General features: G+C 35.3%; 1 protein-coding gene across 5 annotated transcripts in view; it reads left to right on the forward strand.

Moving 5' to 3' along the window:
* The window catches only part of GABRG2 (gamma-aminobutyric acid type A receptor subunit gamma2), a 71,291-nt gene that overhangs the window by 42,205 nt on the left and 7,177 nt on the right, over positions 1 to 21,909 (forward strand). For 4 of the 5 annotated variants that reach the window (XM_042790296.1, XM_042790294.1, XM_033006081.2 and 1 more), the window contains exon 7: positions 21,237 to 21,389. The exons of the other annotated variant lie outside the window; for it this stretch is intronic. In XM_042790296.1, coding sequence (XP_042646230.1) covers positions 21,237 to 21,389 — 153 coding nt within the window. The remainder of the gene's footprint in view (positions 1 to 21,236; positions 21,390 to 21,909) is intronic. 5 annotated transcript variants of the gene reach the window in all.

A 21,909-nucleotide genomic window follows, 5' to 3' on the forward strand; every position in this document is an offset into this window, starting at 1 on the left:
ATATATGTCCTAAATAATAAACATATGCCTCTAAGGCTGTTCTTACACAGTTAAATCCCTTCAGTTTGCAAGTGAAATTTCTAGCTTCTCAATCTCATGTCATTAAATAGCATTTTTAGTAACCTACTTATCTAAGATGCTGTTTTGTTGGGGGAGGTTGTCACTGTATTTGAATAGATATAATTAAAAGGCTGAGTGGAAGTCAGACATACAAGTCTGCATAAAAAAAGTACCCAAGTCAGGCAGCATTGATGGAAGCTAATACGCAAACCCAGCCAAATATCCCTTGTAAAAAGGAAATGAAACTAACTTAACACCACGAAGTTTAAAGACACGTTCCCAGTGAGCTTTGATTTTTAATTTTGTGTATCAAATAACACAGGAGAAACAAAAAGAAAATAGAGTAGGGTGTTAAATGGAAATGTGTACAGTGTGCACAAACTTCTAAAACTCTCTGCAGTACCTTGTGATTATAAAATGTTCTACTTACATTTTTAGATTCATGGTATCTACAGTTCCATAAAACTACCTTACAATGTTGGCAACACATTCTCACAGAGGAATATAGTAGCATAACGTTAAACATGGTAGTAATGTTCAAATATTTGTCATTATCATTTTATGTTTCACAAACATTAACTCCATCATTTTTACTGTTAAAACAAATTATTAATTGTAAATAGCATGTGTTTTAACACTGCTTTTTTAAACAAGGCATAATCATCCTCATTTTGATGTACATTATAGAAGCTATAAAAATATGCCACTTATCTCAAAGTGATACAGTCTATTAAGTTAGTTCTCTGCTATTCTCAAGAAGACTGCATAATTAAGGCTAAAGAGCTGCAGGATAAAATTTATGTAATAATACTTTCTTGTATCATTCCCCACCTAAGAGAATTTAAAAATATTTTTCAAGATTTAATGCATAAAGTACCAAAACACCATTTGTGAGTCTTAACACTAGTGACTAGAAATGACTATGAAACTAGTCAGCAAATTGCTATTTGTTCTTTCTCGTATATAATTCTAAGAATTGAGAAAATTATTTTTTAAAAAATAATATTGCAAATGTTTTCTTGTTGACTATATCTCCTTTAATCTTGAGAATATAAGTTTGAAGAGGGAGACATACTGTGTAGGTAACAATCAGTCATACAAGTTGCTTCTGTTCTGTGAGTTAAAAAAAAAAAAAAAAAACAAGTCTCTTCCCTTGCCCCCTTCCAAAAACCATAAAATGAGTTCACACCCTGTCCATTCAAATTACAGATAGCAGTAACTATTTCACCTTACATAACATCCCTTGTCTAGTTATGCAAAATACAATAATATATAGTCAATAAAGAACTGGTAGTGATTTCTTAAATTATTTTCTGCCATTATCCAGTAACATTTATTTAAAACCAGAATAAACCAAGTTTGAATACTTCTGAACACCCTCGTAAATCACCAGATTTTCCTTTCTTGTATCACTGTAGCAAACTACTGCTCTGGAACAGAACTATTCGGTTGATCCAGTTGCAAAATCATAAGGTGAAACAGCAATGTCTTGAAATGGCATATCTTAAGTTTGGTTGTATGAGTGAGATAGCTATAACCAGGGCAATTCATTACAGCATACTGTCACTCCAGATATGTTTGCTCTAGTGCTAAGGGTTGGAGCTATGAAATAAGAGTTCTTGAATAACTCTTGAATAACTCTTACCATTGGTTGTCAACCTGGGAAAAGTAAGAATATTATTAAATATGAAGAAAATAAATTACTTTTCTTTTTCCTATTATTATTATTTTTAAATCGTCAAATTAATTGTCAAAAACTGTATGACTAGATTTAGCAATACTGCAGGAAATAAAAAAAAAAAAGAAATAACCTTTCAAATATAGGAATAGGAGATCTATGATATCCTTCAGTTCTGAGAAAGACACTGTATCTCTGTTGACAAGAAAAGCAAAGAATTTCACCAAGAGAATTTATTACAAGTGAATAGTGCAAATATTAAAAAAACATTATGGCTCTGTAAATCAGAAAAGTGAAAGAGGAAAATTTCAACCCTCCAAATACTGGAATATGAGACCATGACATTTCTCTGAAATCAAGAACTGGTTCATTATATGTGCCAAGAGCAAGTCCCCTCAGAGCTCCAGAGAGGAAAGGTAACACAGCATCCTCCCACAGAGGGAATGGCAGTTTGTGTCAGAGCACAGTCCTGTCGGTCATAGGAACGTTATTTCGGGGCTCTGTAATGACTAAGACTGTTGATGTTGAACTTCCTACCAGCCAGCTGACCTAGAATAACCCAGTTGGCATGGCATTAGGTGTGGTAGCGCCTATTCTGTGCAGAAGGATGAATCATTTTATAATTGCAATAGTCACCACAGCTCAGGCTACATTCTGAAACAAGTCAATGTGAAAGCAACCACGAGCAGAGATTCCCTTCCTGAGTTTTCCAGCCTTGGTACCCACCTCTTTTTCATTATGTAGCTTTACAAGTAACCATACCACCTAAACATAATGCTGTGCTGATGAGTTGGGAGGTAAAAAATCTCTAGCTCTTCTCTCTGGCCTACTTCTTTCCTGGTGCCACGTCCTTAAAATTGAAAATAGATTTTTGTTTCCTGGTATAATAAGATATTTTCTCTAGGGAGAATTAAATAAGAAAAAAGTATAGTTCTGCGAGAAAAAGGGCTGATTTCTTATAGATTTGCATTTCATAGAAGAATTCCCTACTGTCTAATAAACATGTAAATGCCAATTTAAGCTTTTTCAGCAGCTGAAACATTCTTCACATGTGTTCTCTAAGTCATTTCTCTGGAGTCTAACAAGAACCAAATTCATGCCTTAACCTCTCTTGGGAGGAAGAGTGTATGCAGTGACTGACATTGTGGAACATATTAGGGCACAAAAAATTTACATAGAACTGTTCTTAAACTAATATTTTACTCCAGCACTTCTGAAAATGAGGACATTCAGCCCAAGCTAAAGATCTTCATATATAGAGTTCATTCATACTAGGTTAGTTAAATGAGGGAGCTTTATTCCACCTGTACTAGGTGAAATCAAAGATAAATGTATGATAATTGTTAATATGCCTGTGTGAATGCAGTGCCACAGGTACTACCCATGAATAAAACTTAAAATACAATATGAAAATAAATTTAAATGAACAAATAACCTTTAAGAAAAGGGCAATATAGAATATTATTTCTGATATGGCAAAGCTGTAATTCTATAATTCATTTACTTGGGGAACTCAAACTTGGGGATATAAACTCTTTTTTCTAATATATATCATTTCTATGATAGTGGAATTTTAATCCACAATCAGGGTTGCTAGCTCATGGTAATACAATTAAACAACAAATAAATTGTTTCATGTTGAGAGCTGCTTGAAGAACTTTGTTTACACCTGTGTTCATATTTTCAAACAATCACTTTGCCTAAAAAGGTGTTCACATAGAGTTGTTAGGATCAAGAAACACGGAGGGAACTACACAAATAAAACATGTATTTTTCATAAAACTACCAGCAGTCATCTTCTTTTGAACTTACTCTACTTCTAGAAATAATAAAACGTTTAAAATACATCTGGCTGGGAACTGTTGGGATGCAATCTGAAAACACTGCTGTCATTTCCATGGCAAAAACTGAAAGTCATGATGGAAAACCAAACCTCCGACTTCTCTTTTTCACTCTACTGAAGTATTTTACATGCTCTCTTGGCTCTGGCTACTCTCTTCTCCCACCTGCCATATGTGCATATGAATGGCGAAGCGGTTGCTAGGGCATGGGGCCAGGGGAGCTGAACCAGAAGGGAGCCGGGCTGCTGGGCACAGCGCCCTGAGGGAGGTGTGCTACATTTGCCTAGTGGCAATGTTGGTTTCTTGAAGTAAACTGGATGGCATTTCCATATGCACATCCCTTCCAGTAAATTCATGAGCCCCTTCAAAGCAAATATTATTTTGTTGGATGTAAGAAGTTACTGCTTGGAATTTTATTGCTTTGCCTCTTCAGTTTTGAGTATCCTCTCTTATGGCATCTGAGGTAACATCATGACTGGCTTTGTCTCATAAAGAATCTATAACAAGCTACACTTGCAAAATTGAATGACTATTGTATCATTTCTGCATCCAACCTATCATCTTAACCCTGAAGTATTTTATGATAGCAACTTCCACAGAAAAATAAATGCAAAAAGCATTGGATGACTCTTTTGAGCATATTAACCTTTTCTGGTGTCTATCACCAGTTGCAGACTTATCTCTGGAGTTACAAACACAACAGCTGAACTTCTAAAAAACAATGTAGGAGACCTTACAGCAATCTAGCTTCCAGTGACTTCGTATTGCATCATCAATGTGTAGGGTACACTCCAGCCTCCATGGTAAAGCTCAATCCACAGTTCCCTCACCACAGTCCTGTCTGACTCCAAATGCATCCTTCTGTGTATGCCAGTGTTTCAGCTTCAGAACTGCCAGTTCATTTATAAAAGCTTTCCAGGACATAATGTTTTCAAACGTTAAAAGAGGCAAGTCTTAAAAAGACATAACCCATGGGATATAACCTCACTTTTAAGAAAAGATTAAGAGGTTGCACTTCCTAGCCTGAAAACATACAATGCAATGGTATTCACACTGCGATGTGGAACGAAGACTCCCAGGGATCCTGAATATGTCTATCTGAGAAATAAATAGTTCTTCAAAGGTCTTCTCTTTAAAAGGGCAAGCCATTTAAATATCTTGTAGGATTTGGACTAGGGTCACTGCATACACCTAGAAGCTCTACTGTTATTCCTGTGAAGCTGGTAACTGAAACTTCAAGATGGTATCTATAGTCTTTAAAGAATTTTGTTTTACATCCTAAACTTGATCTCTTTGACTTCAAATGGCAATACTGGTTATAAATTATTCATGATTTGTAGCTGTCTCTTCTGAGACATGATCTTCAAACTAAGCATCCTCTTCACCTCTATCCTTTCCTTCAGGCCTGTTGCATGCAGGCTTGTGGCCAGCCTTACTCTTGCTCCTGGTATTAATTATAATTTTAGAATGTCTTCTCATTGTTTGCCATTTTTCATAGTTTCTCTCTTTCTCTCTCGCTATCTCTAACACCTTTTATTTTTCTAACTCTACATCTATTTACTATTTTAACCATAACCTAGTTCTCCTTCTGCTTCAGTGCCTTTATTTTTTCTTTTTCTCTGATTTTACAAATTATTTTTTTCCCCTTCTAATAGCTAAAGAGATTATGGGTTTGACATCTTTCTTTTCTTTCCTTCAATGATTTTACATTCTACCTGATGTCAATAATATCCTCCTAGAAAGCTCAAGAGGTTAAAAATACACCCAAACACATTTGCCATCTCCTTTCTTAGCATATAAATAACTGTTCTATTAGAGCTAGTTTTTTCCATTTCATTCCCTCACCAATGACACTTTAGACTATTTTGCAACACCTACTCTTGCCAGTGGATGTTTCTGCTGTTACAAGTGAGCTGTGATTGTGAACAAGATTAATTTGCACATTGCTGGAGGTTTGCACCTGAGTTCTGCAGGACAAAATGCTTAAGAAACCAGAAACAATTTGGAATCTGCACACAGAGCAGTCATTGTCCTCAGGAAAACTGACAGCAGGAGAGTGAGGATACTATTTAACTCTCAAACATTAGTCCACAACACTTTTCTAGAGGAATGTCTCAAACTGGAAAATAAATACATTTGTGATATTTTAATTTTAAATTGTTCTAAGTACTTATGAAAACCCACAAGTATGACTAAGAGTATCTTATTTTTAATAAATATAGATGTGAACTCCAGAGCACTCTTTTCTGGGTAATCTGGCAATCTCTTACAGCAATATAATGGATTTACCTACTTAAGAATACAGAGCAGAATATCTCTGAAATTCTTCAACATTTCTCATTGGAAAAAATACAGGTTCTAGAGGTAAATGGCTTGCCTAAATGTTATAGTTTTAAAGCATGCTTCTAATAAATTTTAGATGCTTACAAAATGCTGACAATAAATTGTTACTCTCAAACAAGTGAACCTAAATACAGATCCAGATTCTTCTCATGTAAATCATTCTAAGCTTTTGTGTATAGGATTTATGATATTTTAAAAGCTTTTTAAAATTTATGTATAAATGACTGTATATAATATAGTCATATATGTAATATATTAACTATTTATTTAATGTACATGAATTCACATCACGTATATTACATAAATAAATTATCTTTTATGAAGCTCAGTTCATGTCAAACTAACTCTAGAGCTCTAAATCCTAGTAGTCAACAACTATCTTGGGGCAGATGCATACCTTCCTGAAACATGCACATTAATGGGAGTAACCTGCTCTCATAGAGCCATTTGCATGTACAGCAGGAGAAAAGTACAGCTTAAGTGGGAGAGAATGTATTTGTGTGAGACAGCACATACTGCTCAGAAAGTAGGTAGGGAACAGATATATATGAGATACAGAAGGCTGTTCTTCCCATGCCTTGAACAGACTATGTAAGATAAAGAAAAATGTTTTTTCTTTTGAGCAATGTAGACCTCTGTAATAGCCAAACAGCATATTTTTCAGGATTCCCTTTTTTCAGATTAGAAAACTGATTTCTTCTGCGTCACACTCATTCTCTTAGGTCAAAAGGTGCTCTTACAACCAGTCCAAACTGGGTTTACTTTACTATAGAGAAATTTTACAAGCCAAAATTCTAGTGAGGACCTATGAAACAAGTTTAAATCAATATACGCAGACATGCATAAATTGGAAAAATAGAATATATGTTCTCCAGAATGGCTAACCTCTGAGAATGTACTAGTCATGGGTTATTTTAATTCCTGATTTTATTTGTGAGAGTTAAATGCAACTGAACTCAACTTACTGGTAGGAGTTAAATGCACCTATCTCAGCTTCATAGGCAGCCACATATTAACAATTAGAGGAAAATAACAAGTACACTTTTCTCAACCTTTAAAAAGACCTTAACACAATCTACATAGACCTATCACTACTGTCACTGTAAAACATCTTGGGGAGGGACTGAAAACTGAAGTGGCTTTATAGGTTACAAGCACAGGCAGGAAGCTTCCTTGTACTTGATAGTCTAAGAAACCAGTACTTCTGTCAGGCAACTGTTCCAAAGTGTCCATGTCTCAAAAAAAAGTAATCACTCCATTCATAAACAGTAACATGGCATTAGATATAAGTAGAAAAAAAAAATTAACTAGCCCACAAATGAGTATAACTGATGCTGGGAACGCAGGCAGCAGCTACATTTGGCTCTAGGTTTAGAAAGGTGTCAGACAACATGAGCAGAAGGAGCACAGGGCTCACTTCCCTGTTATATAAATGAAACATACATTGCTACATACAGATAGTGAGATTACCATGGAAATCAGTACCATAATCTAAAAAAAAATAATAAAAAAAAAAATTGATTAATATTAAAACTTCACAGTTACAAAAAAATGTATTATTCTTCTCCCTTGTTCCTTTCACTTTACATATGATAAACATGCACAGACATGTTCAAGACTCATTCAAACAGCAACTCCTCCGGGTGTAACCAATTTACAGGTTCACCTGCTAATGCACATGAGTACTAAAATATGCACTGGAATTCCTACACAAGTACTAGTAAATCTTAAACAAGACGTTAGCATTCAGTTTAACACATTGTGTGAACATCCTCTCTTCCTACCTGTGTATCTGGGTAAACAACAGGTTTCTGAAAAACTTAATATAATAAGGTGAAGTGGAAAGCTGATTGGGAGGATTCCCTGCAAAATTCTGCAAGCTTTTCAACACTGAAAGCCTTTATGATAAAATCATGAATTTTTAAACAGCAGAATTATGTTTTGCTATGTAATTTCATTTTAAGTCAATATTCAACACAGGCAAATAACAGAAGTTTAAACTGCACTTATGCACTGCTGCCAGCTGTGTCTGTCATTGATAAAAGAAACAAAAAATTGTGGACTGTGTCTCTCAATAGCATAATCACTACCTGGTTTATGCGCTTACTTACATTTTAATTAACCATTAAATGAATGATTTAGTTACCCTTCAACTGCATAGGGATATCCTATAAGAATCAGGAGAATCAGAGAGTTCAGAATTATCATAATCATTCAAGAACTCATATCATTTAGTTGTTAGCCAGACTCTCAGTATGGACAAGGTTTTCAGTGGAAGGTACAGGGGCACAATCAGAGATGACAATGAAATAATCTAACTATCATGCATGTATCACCTTTATTATTCTTATTTTTTTTTTTGTAAGCCCCAGCGCATGAGAGTTTTTGTTCTTTTCCAAAATTCTGTTTTCTGATTTTATGATCTAGAGGTGTCATCTTGTTTCCATGTTGTATAAAATATTTTTTCAAAGCGTACAGCCTGCTTCTTTCTGGCAACCCAGACACATGACAGGACACAAACATGACAAAATTGAATAAAGTTTGTATTTGCTTTGTATTTTAATAAAAACATGTTTGGAAAAATGCAGAAAGTTTCAAACTAATCATTATAGCACTGATTACAGGCTCTTATTTTAAATAGGAATATTTGTGAGTTTATTTTATTTTGCTTCTTTGCATGACCATGCTTACATTAGTACTTTTTAGGAGTATCACCAGGAACAGAATAATAAGAAATGTTTTTGAGTTTTCTTTTTTTGTGAGAGACCAAAGAAAATTATTATATAATAAGTATAAATATAAATCCTAGATGTTATGCAATTACATAAAATATTATTTTTTATTATTTTTCAACCACTCAAATTAAATATTTCCATGTAAGTTTAGAGCAGAATCTGCCAGGTGTTGCTGACGCATATAATGTGCACCTGTTCCAAAGAACCTCCATGAGAGGAAAGATGAGCTGAGAGAAGAGAAAGAGCTGTCCTATAGCATTACTGCTATTCAGTGAGAGAGGTGGGACTAAACCTGAAATATCTTGCCCACTGCTTCAGTGTCCTAATCAATAATCCCCACTGCTTCTTTAAGATATTTTTGGGGCTATGTTGTTTTCCAACAAGCCAATTTACTTTTTACTATGTATCTTTGTTGGGTTCTTGTGCTCAAAGTCATCTTCTTTTATTACTGAGCTGCCCGAGCTCTCTGAAGCCCATGATATTTGGTAGCTGATCACACTGAGCTCTGAAGAGAGTTGGGTTTGATGTGTACTGCTTTTGCTCCTTGATGTTTTGCCTTCCAGGATCTCCTAGCCGTGTGAGTTTTAGTCTTCTCTTAGTTATTTAGATTGGCTTCCTGGGGGCTTGAAACTAAATATTCACTGATGCAATCTTCTAAAATATTTAAAAGCAGCCAAAAATAAATGGAATTGAAGTCTTAAAAAAAATAAATAAATAAAATAGTGCTGGCTGTTGAGCAATAAAGCATGTTGTACTCTTCCCAGCATCCCTCGGGCTCTTTGTTTATGTTATTGTCTTTCCAGTAATCTCCCTGTGCATTCAGTGGAAGTGAGATGCTGGTGTTCAAGTGGTACTTTCTTGTATAAATATTTCTTCTGCTGGGGGGTTCAAATTGAATGAATTTGTGAAATCTGTAGCTCCCCTGAAGAACACTGCCTCCAAGCAGTCATGTCTTCTCCCCTCTGGAGAAGAAGTAGAAGAAAACATCAAGTTTTATTGCAGCCTTGGGTTATGTAATACTGTCCCCTGGCTCTGAAAATAACTAGAAACATCAAGATCAACGATTAAATGTACTGTATCCTCAGATTCCTCTTCTCTAAAAATGAAAGGCTTTCAGAGGAATTCCAGAATTACCTTTGTCATGCAAGACCATTTATAAAGATGTAAAAGCAAATCTGAGTAGTGTTTTATGAATTGCATTAGTCCTCTGCAGTCATTTCAGTAATCACAACATGAACAAAGCTCATTAAACAGTATTAATTTCAAGGGAGTTTTCTAACATTTCTGTAAGTATGTTGTTATTTAGACCAAAAATAGTAAGTACTTTCTTCTCTTCTATTGTGGCATTCACCAAATAGGCCTGCATCTAATTTTCAACCACTTCTGAAATTTTAGGAAGCCTACAGTAGAGTTCGTAGATGGCACGTGGGTCTCTTGTTCAGCCGATATGAGAGTAGTTCTGTCCACAGACTCATCCACTTATCACAAACAGAGCCCTGATGTCTAATATCAGATTAGCTGAGATGACACCAGGAAGGGAATTGGTCCACCTAGGATCTGACTACCTTTGGGAGCTATCTGTTCCTTTTGGTTGACCATTTGCTTCTAACTTTATTTTAGGTACTCAAATGGTAGCAGTTTTTAACCTAGGCTTCAAAGTGCCACCTTTGACTTCATTCCCATTTTTATATCTTACATTTATCTTATTATCCCTGGAGCTGCCAACACTCCCTTTTCACTCAAATCCTTTGCACAGCTGTCTAGGAAGTCCAAATATGCAGACCCATCATACGGTATAAATGTTGTGTTTTACCACTCATGTAAAACAAAACCAGCCACCATCTTGTGCTTTTTTCTTCGATGCAAAATGGCTCAAAATTTCAATATGATAAAATTTACATAGCTTTAACAATTCTTATTTCATGCTGTTTCATAATCCTGATAGTGTTTTTGATCTAAAGTACCAGGGATGTGGTACTCTTCATGCTTGAAGTATGGAAAAAAAACAGTTATTTCCAATTCTGCCTGTATGTAAGAGCAGGAAGCATTGGACGTTGCCAGAAAGTGGGTATGCCATGTGGTGACCGTGAAATGAATGAAGTGTAATAAAACAGATTTCTCAATTGCTTACATTGGTGATTTCACTGTATCTCAAAACCTTTATTATTATAATGATAATAGGTCAAATATTCAAAATTAATCAAGTCATTGCTTTGAACATGACCAAAATCCTTAGCTATAGGTGCATAATTTTTTGGAAGCAAACAGCTTTTTCTTAGGTACTCAGATAACAACCAGACATCCAAAAGAGACAGGAACACAGGATCCCTGACTGCGACAGGCACAGCAAGATTTCTAACAGAACTGTACTCCAATTGGTTGTGTTGCCTGCTTGGAAATTGTGGCCCTCTACTTCCTCAAGCTACTTGAGATTTCTGTCACCCTTACATTTTCTTATCTCTTTGTTCCAGTTTTCTATCACAGTAAATCAAACAGGTTATTTAGAAACCTACCACTCCTAATCATTCAGAGATGAGACACTGAGCTTTCATCCTTGCTTGATGCTTCCTAGATCGGAAAGGAGTGGGAAAGGGAGCAGAAGGTTCTATAATTTGCATCTTATTTGCACGCTGAAGCATAATGGTTCATTCACAGCAGTTGCAACCTATTATATCGTGCTGCTGCCATATCTGAACACTAATCCTGAACACTAAAAATCCTCCTTTGTTTGCTAATGTCAGTGTGTAGTAGCTTAGCTGACTTCAAAAACAAACAGAAAAGATCAGTTGCTTGAAATTATGTCCCAAACTAGAAAAATCATAGGTAAATATATAGGGTCAGTAACATTCTTTTTCCCTTCAAATGTCTAGCATTCACAGATGGAACCTTAGAAACACACACACCTAAGTTTACCTTCAATCCTTCAATGCATTTCCACATACTGACATTTTTCAGCAACAAAAAATTCTTAGCGTGAATCTTGCCTCTGTGAATTCAAAGGGAAGGTGGGAACAACAGTAATAGATTTTAATTACTGTCGAGTGTCATTACATTCTTTCCTCCTATAATTAGAAACTAATGAGAATTGGAACACATTCTGTCAAATGAACTGAGAAAACAGCACTTCAAGTGGAATGAGTGGCCAGGGACCAAAAAAAATCCAGAACTGTCGGGCAGAAAGTCATGTCATACATAAAGAAATTGTATTTGCTTGGATGGCTGTAATGATTCATCTACTTTTGCAAGAATTTCATCAGCTGGGGTTGTTATTTCACACAAACATAAACTCTTTCCAGTTTTCTTCTCCCTGGTCCCGCAGTAAATCAAGGTGTTTGATGTCAGATACATTCACACAGACATACATGTTACTCTTTGAAACTGGAAATAAAAAGATAAAATCTCCTTCCATCCCCTGCCCCCTGCACTGCTGTGCAATGTAGTTAGGATTCATCCTTTAGAATGTAAATTGAAAACCAGGCTTGCAGCTATCTGAATCCCAGTGATATCTTATACAAATGGAAAATAGTGCAAGTTTTGCCAAAGCCTTAATATTGTTTTACCTCATTACATAATCAAGCTATAATCATGGCTTAGAGAAGGATAGTTAGAATTGGGGTGAAATCCCTTACTACAGTTGCTGTGCTCTATCAGCAATAACCATGAATCACCCCATTCTTTATGTAATGCCCAGACAGAAAGAGTGCCAACAGTCAGGTAGAGAATGGCACAGCTTTCCAGTGCTTCAAGTCTGTTGCAAGCAAATCGCTACAATGCCACGGCAGACTTTCTTTCTTTCTTTGCTCTGAAGGCTAAACATTCACTTTATTTTATTTCACATCATGATTTCCCTATGACACAATAGTGATATTTTGCTGCTAAACCTCAGAGTGAAAGAGGTTGTCTAGCATTTTTTAAAAGGAAGAGACTTGATTATTTTTTGAAACTGTCTGACCCTTACACAGTCTAAAAATGAGTCAATGAAAGAACAAAGAACTGTGAAGGACAGAAACAATGAAAAGGACATTTGTCAAAGGAAGAGATAATGAGAAGTTCTCATGGTCAGATATCTAGGTAACAGTGTTCTTTCTGATTTTGCCTTTTCCCCAGACTTTTTAGTTCTGGCTGTGGACACCAATAAATCTCATGAATATCAGTTTATGATCAGCACTGTGATCAAATTTCAGTTCCATTTTTATGTAAATTCACTCTTGTGCCCAGTGATCAAATACTTCAGCTGAAATTATTTTCCTGTGATATATGTAAAAACATATTCCACTGGATCAGCTAATATCATCTCTTCATTGATAAATGACCAGTTTTAGAATATTGTTTCCTTAGTACTGAACTAGACAGACTTAAGAACTTTCTGATCTGTTTGAAGAAGAGAAAAGCATCAAAAATAGGCCAGCTTAGATTTTCTACGAGAGAATAACTTGAATAGGTTAAATATGAATCTTCATAGAAAATTGTGGGTCTAGAAAAAACATTATGTTTTCTTCATACCACCATAACAGTGCAAGACATCTCAATGAACCTAATTTTCAGGCTGACTCAGTACCCTCACCAAGACAATAAGTACCAGCAGAATTCCAAATATAGACCCTGTCAAGGCAAGGAAAGAGATGGGGAAAAAAGCCAAATGAAGATGTATCAGAACAAATACATCAATCTTAAACTATTTACATGATTTTTCATCCTCGATTAGAGACACACTGTACAATGTAGTCCACAGCCTGACATTGGCCTGATTTGGGAGCGAGAGGTCTGGCTCTGGTCTCCCATTCACCCCTTTTCCTGCCTTTCTTGGGGGCAGTAATCTGCATCCAGCCACTGCTGAGCAGAGCATACGCCAGAGCTCTGGTACCATCGCCTGTTTTGCCATAAAAGAGAAAAAGCTTTGTTGATATTTTACATTTTTTTTTTTTTTTAAATTGTTTTCTCTACTTTTGGCAGCTTTGAGTAAGCCTGATGCCCTCCAGTGTGACAGAAATGGAGGAAGGGCACACAATGTGAAGGAAATTGGTTGTTTTACAGGCAATGCCCCACTCACTTAACAAGTAGTTATTATTTATTATTGCAGAATATCTGTATAAAAAAGACACCAAGCCTGACTCTTTTTTAAAGAAGGTTGCCTTTAGAATCCTTTATGGTCCCTTTTGCTATTATTTTTTGTAGTCAGTACTGGTCTAGTAGGTTGGCATTTTAAGAGCTAGAGAGAATTAGAAGTTCATCTGGTAGGATTTGGGTACATAGCTCCTGCCCAGAAATAATACATAGCAAGATGCAGTAATGCTACCTCTAGAAAAATAACAGATGTTTCTCACATGTTCTAGAAATCTGAATATTGCAGTTTAGCCAGTAAACCCTCTGGGTGTCTGGAATCATCTTATTTTATGTGTGGGTACATCATGAAAAAACTGGTCAAAGATTAAAGTCTTTCAGTTTTGTTAAAATATTTTAGATGTTTTTAAAAGCATTTTTTTTTTCAAATTCATCGTGAGTGTCCTTTTTGTTTGTTTGTTTGTTTGTTTGTTTTTTTCTTTAAATACAATAAAGTCAGAGAGTTTACTTAGAGTACTGAGAACAATGAATTTACAACAAAGGTCCTAACTTAAAGGAGGTATTTATAGAAATCATATATTACTATTTTAATGGTATTTCCATGTACCATGACTAACATCAAGTAAACATATCTTTTCCATTAAACTATTATTTACCTGTTTGTTCTTTAAAAACAAACAAACAACAAACCAAAAAAACAACAACAAAAAAACCAGTGCTAGCTGTGATTTCTGCCTAACAGAAAATGAGACTGTTGGCCATGTTAACAGTAAAACAGAGAGAGAACAAGGATGTATCTGTTAGTTATTTATGAGGAAAGGAAGATAAATTCTGCTGCCACAGTTGCTCTTCATTACCAATTTATGCAGTTTATACTCATTACTTGTAGCACAAAAGTGATGTTACTTTGGTAATATTTCTATCATACAAGAGTTGGTTTAATTCTTACAAGTGCTCCTCTATTAACAGAGCCATAGAAGTCAGTTATGTCATTTGAGTATTTGTATAAACACTCAGTGAGGAAAATCATTAGAAATTTTTAAGGTTCAGTTTTCCACTGGCAGACTTTCCATCATTTCTCATTTCTATTCTGAGGTGACAGTGCCCTCCTGTGGCACGATTTTTTTTTTTGTTTTATTCCTATGTATACTCCATCCAGAAAGATGAACTGGATATGGTTTCCCATATAAAAACAAGACATTTATTTGTGTACTTGTTTATATGAGTTATTTTTGAGAAAAGGTTCCATTCCTATCTATATTTTCACATGGTTCTCTAAACAAATCTTTTTAAAGGTCTTGCTCTTATCTGTGTGGTTTCTGTGTAAAATTAGTAGAGAAAAACCCATTGGAAATCTGGCCAGCTGGTGCATGTCTGGGTCTGTATGAACCATGTGGCTGCTATTGGCTGTGCTAAGAAAATTATGCCTATTAGTTAACATTTAAACAGTGACCTACATGAAACCTAGTTGCTAGTCATTTGATCAGTCCTTAAGGAACAAATGAAGGCCTGAAATTTTGGGAGAGTTTGGCTCATACATTACTCTTCTCCTGTCTTTTTTTTTTTTTTTTTTTTTTTTTTTCACAAATCCATCTTGTAGAGGAAAACTTCAAGTTTTAGAAAGATATACTAAAGATACTTGGTAAGCTTTTTCTGCCAGTTATTGATTCATCATCAATATTCTCCTATATAATTTATTTTATCCACATATTTTTACATTTTAGGCATAAAAAGCACTAAATTATAAACATTTTCAGAATTACTAATATACACTTTTGCTAAACACTGACAAAAATATTTAAGATAACCAAATACTCAAGGAAAATCCTGTTCAGACCCTGGGATAGAACACATTCAGTTCCTGGGAAAGAAGAGCTCCATTATGAAGCTCCCTGACACCATGGAGTCAGCATGAGGTGAGGAGCTCATGTGCTCTATACTTTCAGCACACAGAGAAATTCTGGATATTTTAGGTAGTGGACCCTATAATTAAACAAATAAAGTTTGAGAAGAACAGACCCACCTCTACCATCCATCTGTTTTTCAGTGGTGTGTAGCTTTGTAAGAAATAGAGATAGCACAGGGTTAATCAGAACAAAGCCTTCTTGTAAACTCAAAAAACTTCTTATGTCTATGCACACATTAGTTGTTTTCCAAAACTTTCAATTTAGCCATGACAGATTTTCACAGAAATGCCAACATGTAAAAAGGCCAGCCCTTCACCTAACTGATTTTACCTGTTCAAAACTCCATATATTTAACAGAAATGAAGCACTGAATTTTCTCCAGTCTAAAATGATCTATGAGAATGAACTGAAATGATGCATGCAAATAACTTGGCCGGGTGGCCAACATATAGTTTTTGGAGCTCTTCTGCAGTTCTTCTAATAATTTAAAACTAGCAGTGTTTTAAACAACAGAAAACAGAATCTTATAATAGTAAGTGTGAGACAATCTCAGCTGTAAGTGTTGCTACCTGAACTATAATTAAGACACTAATTTCCTGTGATGTTAGAAAGCTGTTCTTTTCTCTAACATTTGTACTAGCTTCCAAATCACTTCTGAGTACAAATTAGAGGCTTGTTTCCCCAGTACCTTACACTTTGCACAGTCACTTAAACATGCATAAAGAGAGTCCTAATGGGTATAATTTCCCATTCACTTCGCACAGGTATAAATGATTCCACAACCAGGAAGCAATGAAGGATCACACCCACTGTGCTGATTAAATCAGTTAAGTACAGCATACATTCCCCCTGGCTATGCTTCCTGGCAAACTAATTCCTTCTATTGAACCTCTGGGACTTGGGCCAGGATGTATGCACAGATGGTTCCTCAAATCAGGAATTCTCTTCCCCTACTGTCTAGTAGAGCCTGAATCCTGGCATTCAAACTACTATATCACTCAAATGTATGGTAGGAAGAGCTTTTCAAAGTTCGCATAGCTTTGAGACTGTGCAAATTAGGACGGCACACATCTCCTTTTCAAAATATCTCCTACTCTAGAAGTGACTTAAGGCCCATGCACTTTCTCTATGTGCAGCAGGGATTATTTCCACCAAGAGAAATCTTCAACTTTCCTTTCAGAGTAGCAGTATGATGATCCTGTGGCTCAAGTCAGAACCCCGCCCTGCATCTCATGATCCTCCAAACCTAATTGGCAGGAATATGCATTTAGTAGAAAACATTATATGAATATTTATACACGAGGATAAACATGACCTGGATAGCATTTTCCTGAAGGACTGCATTCTGGTTTAAATACATGTCACTGAAGAAACTCGTTAACTGGTTATCCTATCTTCAGATGAAGAAGACTATGTATATCTATCTATATATACAAACATAGGTGAATACAGAGGAATATGAGAAATACATTTATTCATACAGAGAGAGAGATGAGGATGACTTATTACATTTTTCAATGTAATAAGATTGATTTTCCCTGGAAAATTTTTTATTTCTTTAAAGTTGAAAATTATCTAGATATTATTTTCTAGACACAGGTAATAGTTATATATACACCTTAGAATGGGTGGCAGGACTGTAACATCTCTGATGAAAGGCTAAGTAATACAAAATCTTCTAGTTAGGGTGCCAAATGTTAAGTATTTAAGTATGTTGTCTCACAAAGATACTGCCAGGTTTCATTATCATTCATTTCTGGAAAAATCCAAAAGTATATTAAACCCTCCAAAGAGCAATCTGGCAGTCTGAGAAGCTTTCTTGATGCAATAGACAACACTGGGTAAACAAGAGCCAGAGCTCAGGGAAAGACGATGAAGTAATAATGAAAAGATTATCAATTTGCCAAGTGAGGGCTAATGAATGACACTGTGCTAAGGATCAAGTCTGGCCATTTTTTACTAAAATAATGTCTTAGTTTGACAGCTTCATGAAGGCATCACACCAGGAGTGAAAAATCACCTCAGGCACAGACATAATCTGAAAATAACAGGAAGTATTTAAACTGATCCCAGCTGAACAGCAGAGAAGTCCATGAATAGAGTAAAACAAACAAACAAACAAACAAAAACCCAACAAACAAACAAAAACTGTGGATACAAACATGCCTGTGGCAAGATTCCATCATGAAAGGTGTGACTAAAGGAAAGTACTGTCAAGAGCATGTCCCACAGAGGATTTAATGCATTTTACATTTTGGATGTATGTGTTATGACAATTGATACTAGGTCTTAAATTGCACATCTTTGGTCTTGCATTAATGTGTATGCTCAGAGTACTTATTCAAAATCTCAGAAGATCTGCTGTTACATCATTCCAACACCACTTACATAAACTGGGCAATACCAGCAAGATACTACTCTGGAGCATCCCACCACTTAGTTCTGTTTTTCTTAATGCTTTACTTAGAATTGTTCATATTACTTCAAGGCTGGAAGAGATATTCAATACATTACAGAATTATTGGTTTGCCGTGTCTTGGTATTCCCTTACTCATATTTGTTATTCTCACTCTTACCTTGGAAAAAAATTATCAGGACACCCCACTTCCCAAAATCTCAACCAGGCGAGATAAAGAATAAACAGAATACCTCTCTGTGGTATTAACATTATTCCTTTCTTTAGTAAGAGTCTCTGAAATAGTGGAATTTACTCCACAATGAAACAGTGTCTGCAACACTAGCAGGCTTTCAGATTAGAAAGTAACATGTAATTTTAAAATAGTTTAAGCTTCCTTGATTGATTCTTCAGTCTGGTCAACTCCACACTGCCTGGAAGTTATAGTTGAGACTGAAGTTTTTACTTCTTCTGATTTAACTTTATTAGTGGAAACCTTAAAGACCATATAAAGTATTTATGGTCTCTTATTTCCTTGAACTTTCAGTAAAATATTTTGATTTCTACAAGACATGAGGAATAAGATCTGCCAGAATAATACTGTGGACATTGTCTAGAAATATCAGGAGCTGATACAGTGTTTCCTTTGGATATCATTCTGGAGTGTTTTGGATTTTTTTACCCATATAACCATCAGGAAAGAAAGCCTTTACATAAAGGAAGGTAAAATAACATTTGCAAGGGCTGAATAAAATCTAGAACAATTACATCACTTCTTAACTCTTTGGAACATGTTAGCAGAGATATGCTATTTCTAAACATAACTGATTAAGAAATCCAGTATTATTAAAAAAAAAAAAAAAAAAACAGATGGAATTATGTTCAATTACATATAAAATACTTTCCCCTGAAGTGCCTCCAGTTTGTGTAGCAAATGCTCTGTGATGGGACACTGCTGTTGCTCTATGGGAATGGATTGTCCTCTGAAGCGCACCTCTAAGATGACAGAGAATTCAGAGTAATGTTTCATTGCTGCTGAATGGACAGAGGCTTTTACAAGTTAGTTAACATTTTAAAAGCTCTTATGCATTACAGTTTGGAGAAAAAAACATTTTATTTTAAAATAATGTATAAAATATTGTAAATATATTCTTTTAATAGCTTACTGTACAAAAAAAATACTTTTTCAGGATTTACCTATTTGTTTTCTTAGCATAAGTATTGAGTTTTGGGTTTGACTCTAAACCTGCAAGAAAGTACTGGCTTGTGTACTAGATTCTCATATTTTCTGTTCTTTTAACTCAAAGATCATACAAGACAAGAGTGCTAGAATTACCAAAACAGTTGGGCATAAAGACCTGTCCAAGTACAGGACAAAAAATATAGAGAAAGTAGTTAACTAGGATCTGATAGATCTGTTCAGCTACTCCAAAAATGTCTATAGCAGTTGCAGCTTCAGAAAAAGAAGCAATAAATAACAGAAATAAAACATCTGATTTTTAAATTTCAATTGTGAGCTAATTTTTTGTGCCTTTTTACATTCTCATATATATTTGGGTTTATATTTCACCTCTTTCTTCTGGTAATTTTTTATCTCATTAAAACACTGAGTATGCAAACAGCCTTTTCCTTAAAACTGTTTGCATGGAAGTAATACAGCTACCACTTAAAGTAATCTCTACCATAGTATAGCAGGACAAGAATCCCAATTTTGAAATACCAATGCTATTAATAGCATATACAAAGGTGAATGAATAAAAAAGTTAATTCCCCAAATTGACAAAATAATCACTTCTCAGGAAGTTATACATGATCCAGAGAGATGAAAAATGAGTCATGCTGTAATTTTACGGCTTCAGTTTTACAGTGTTCCCAATCAGTGGTGGTTTTTATGATGTTTTTTTGGTTTGGTTTTTTTTGGTATATGAAGAACATACATATATAATGCAAATTTATCTGTGAATTTAGGGGATAATAAGATTATAGTTATTAAAAGTGGTTGCTCATATTCAGCCATATCCCCTTGTAAATCACACATATGTAACTTGTTTTTTAAGTTCTTGGTTTAATTATAACATAATTAAATTAAAACTAGTTAATCCCTGGTATATAGATATTTACATTTAAAAAAAAAAATAAAATAACAAAGAAGCACCAGCTAAAAAATGATCTCTGAAGTTTCTTCTGTGACCAGGTTCAAAGGGATTATTCTGGGGGAAATTAAAATTTTAATTATGCCTGAAAACAGAGAACACAATGTTAACTAAAAGTACTGATCTAAGCAGAATACACATTAGCCACAGAGTCTCTTTTATAATGCTGGAAAACTATCTCACACTAAATTTGCAAATCCTATTCTGTTTCAATTTGAGACTTCTCTGGACTGCCTTTCATGGAATTTCAATGAAGTCTTCTGTAGCCTGGGGTTCTGTAGTTCTTTTGCAATCAAGATTTCCCAGGAGTGATGTAATCTGAAGTAAAGATGAGAACTAGGTTTTTTTTAGTTTAGAAAAAATACATCAAAAACTGAAGCTTTGCCATATTCTTGAATCCAGATGGAATTTACTTAATAGTTTGAGAGGGGAAAAACCTGGAAAAAGAATCACGAAACTACTGAATGGGAATGATGTGCTATGCACACCAGAGTAACATATAGCCTGGCTTTTCTGGGCACTTAGGACATGTGGATTCAAATCCTTTTAGAGAAGATAATACAACAGATGTGCAGGCGAATAAAAAATTAATTATTGACACAGCATAGCCCTGAAGAATAGTTGAGAACATGAATAAATTACAAAGTACATCTGAAAGCATGCATTGAGAGCATGCTAACAGGGACAGCATGGTGACTAGAGGTTTGCTGGACCACCATCACTCACTCCATTGCTGTAAAAGGACTGTACCAGGCATCTGCAAGTTATGAGGAATGACTCGGGTAGAAAGAAACTTGCTGTGCTATGCAAGGGAGGTTACCCTTGAAATCTTAAAGTACAAGTTACCTAAGAGAGTTTTATTTCTTTATGGAAAATCCACACTATGTTCTTGAGCTATACCAGTGTTGAAAAGGTAAGCATGTGTTTGCTGTTGGTATACATGGTGAATGAATTTCATATTTATACCCCCAGACATAGAATAGGAAAATCTTAGCTATTACATAGAAATTCTATGTTGGGTTTTTAGCATATTATTCTATCTCAGTATGCTTTTATTTTACAGGAGACTATGTAGTCATGTCTGTTTACTTTAACCTGAGCAGGAGAATGGGTTATTTCACTATTCAGACCTACATTCCCTGCACACTTATTGTTGTGTTGTCCTGGGTCTCTTTCTGGATTAATAAGGATGCAGTTCCAGCCAGAACATCACTGGGTATGTTGTTTCTTCTTCCTGCTTTTATTCAAGCATTATGATGTTTAATTGTCACCTCTGCACATCACCAGTTTGTAAATGTAAAAGGAGAAACAATTTCACATGAGCTCTCCTCATTTAGGGGGTTGTAGTCATTTCCAAGGGATAACACAACCTAAACCATATTTACATCTGTTCCATTTTACTGTCAGATCCTAAGCCTGAGTATTGTAGATTGTCTACAGTAAAAACTTGCATCATTTCTGACAACAGCAGTACTTTTCATAAACACCAAGAGGATGGGGATCATTGCTGGACTAGAGGCAGGGATGCATTAATTTTATTTGTTCTACTTCCATAACATGGCGACTAGCAATACAAATTAAATAATTACCAAGAAGAAATCAACCTTTCTGGCTGTCTGTGTGCCATAATGGTAAAAAGAAGAGAATGTAGTACCCTGACTTATATTTCAGGGACCAACGATCAAATGTACCCGTCAGGCCACAAAATCAACTGAATTTCTTGGTATCTAAAATCC

Source organism: Tyto alba, unplaced genomic scaffold (assembly GCF_018691265.1).
Source record: "Tyto alba isolate M040663 unplaced genomic scaffold, T.alba_DEE_v4.0 Super-Scaffold_17, whole genome shotgun sequence".
Lineage (NCBI taxonomy): Eukaryota > Metazoa > Chordata > Aves > Strigiformes > Tytonidae > Tyto > Tyto alba.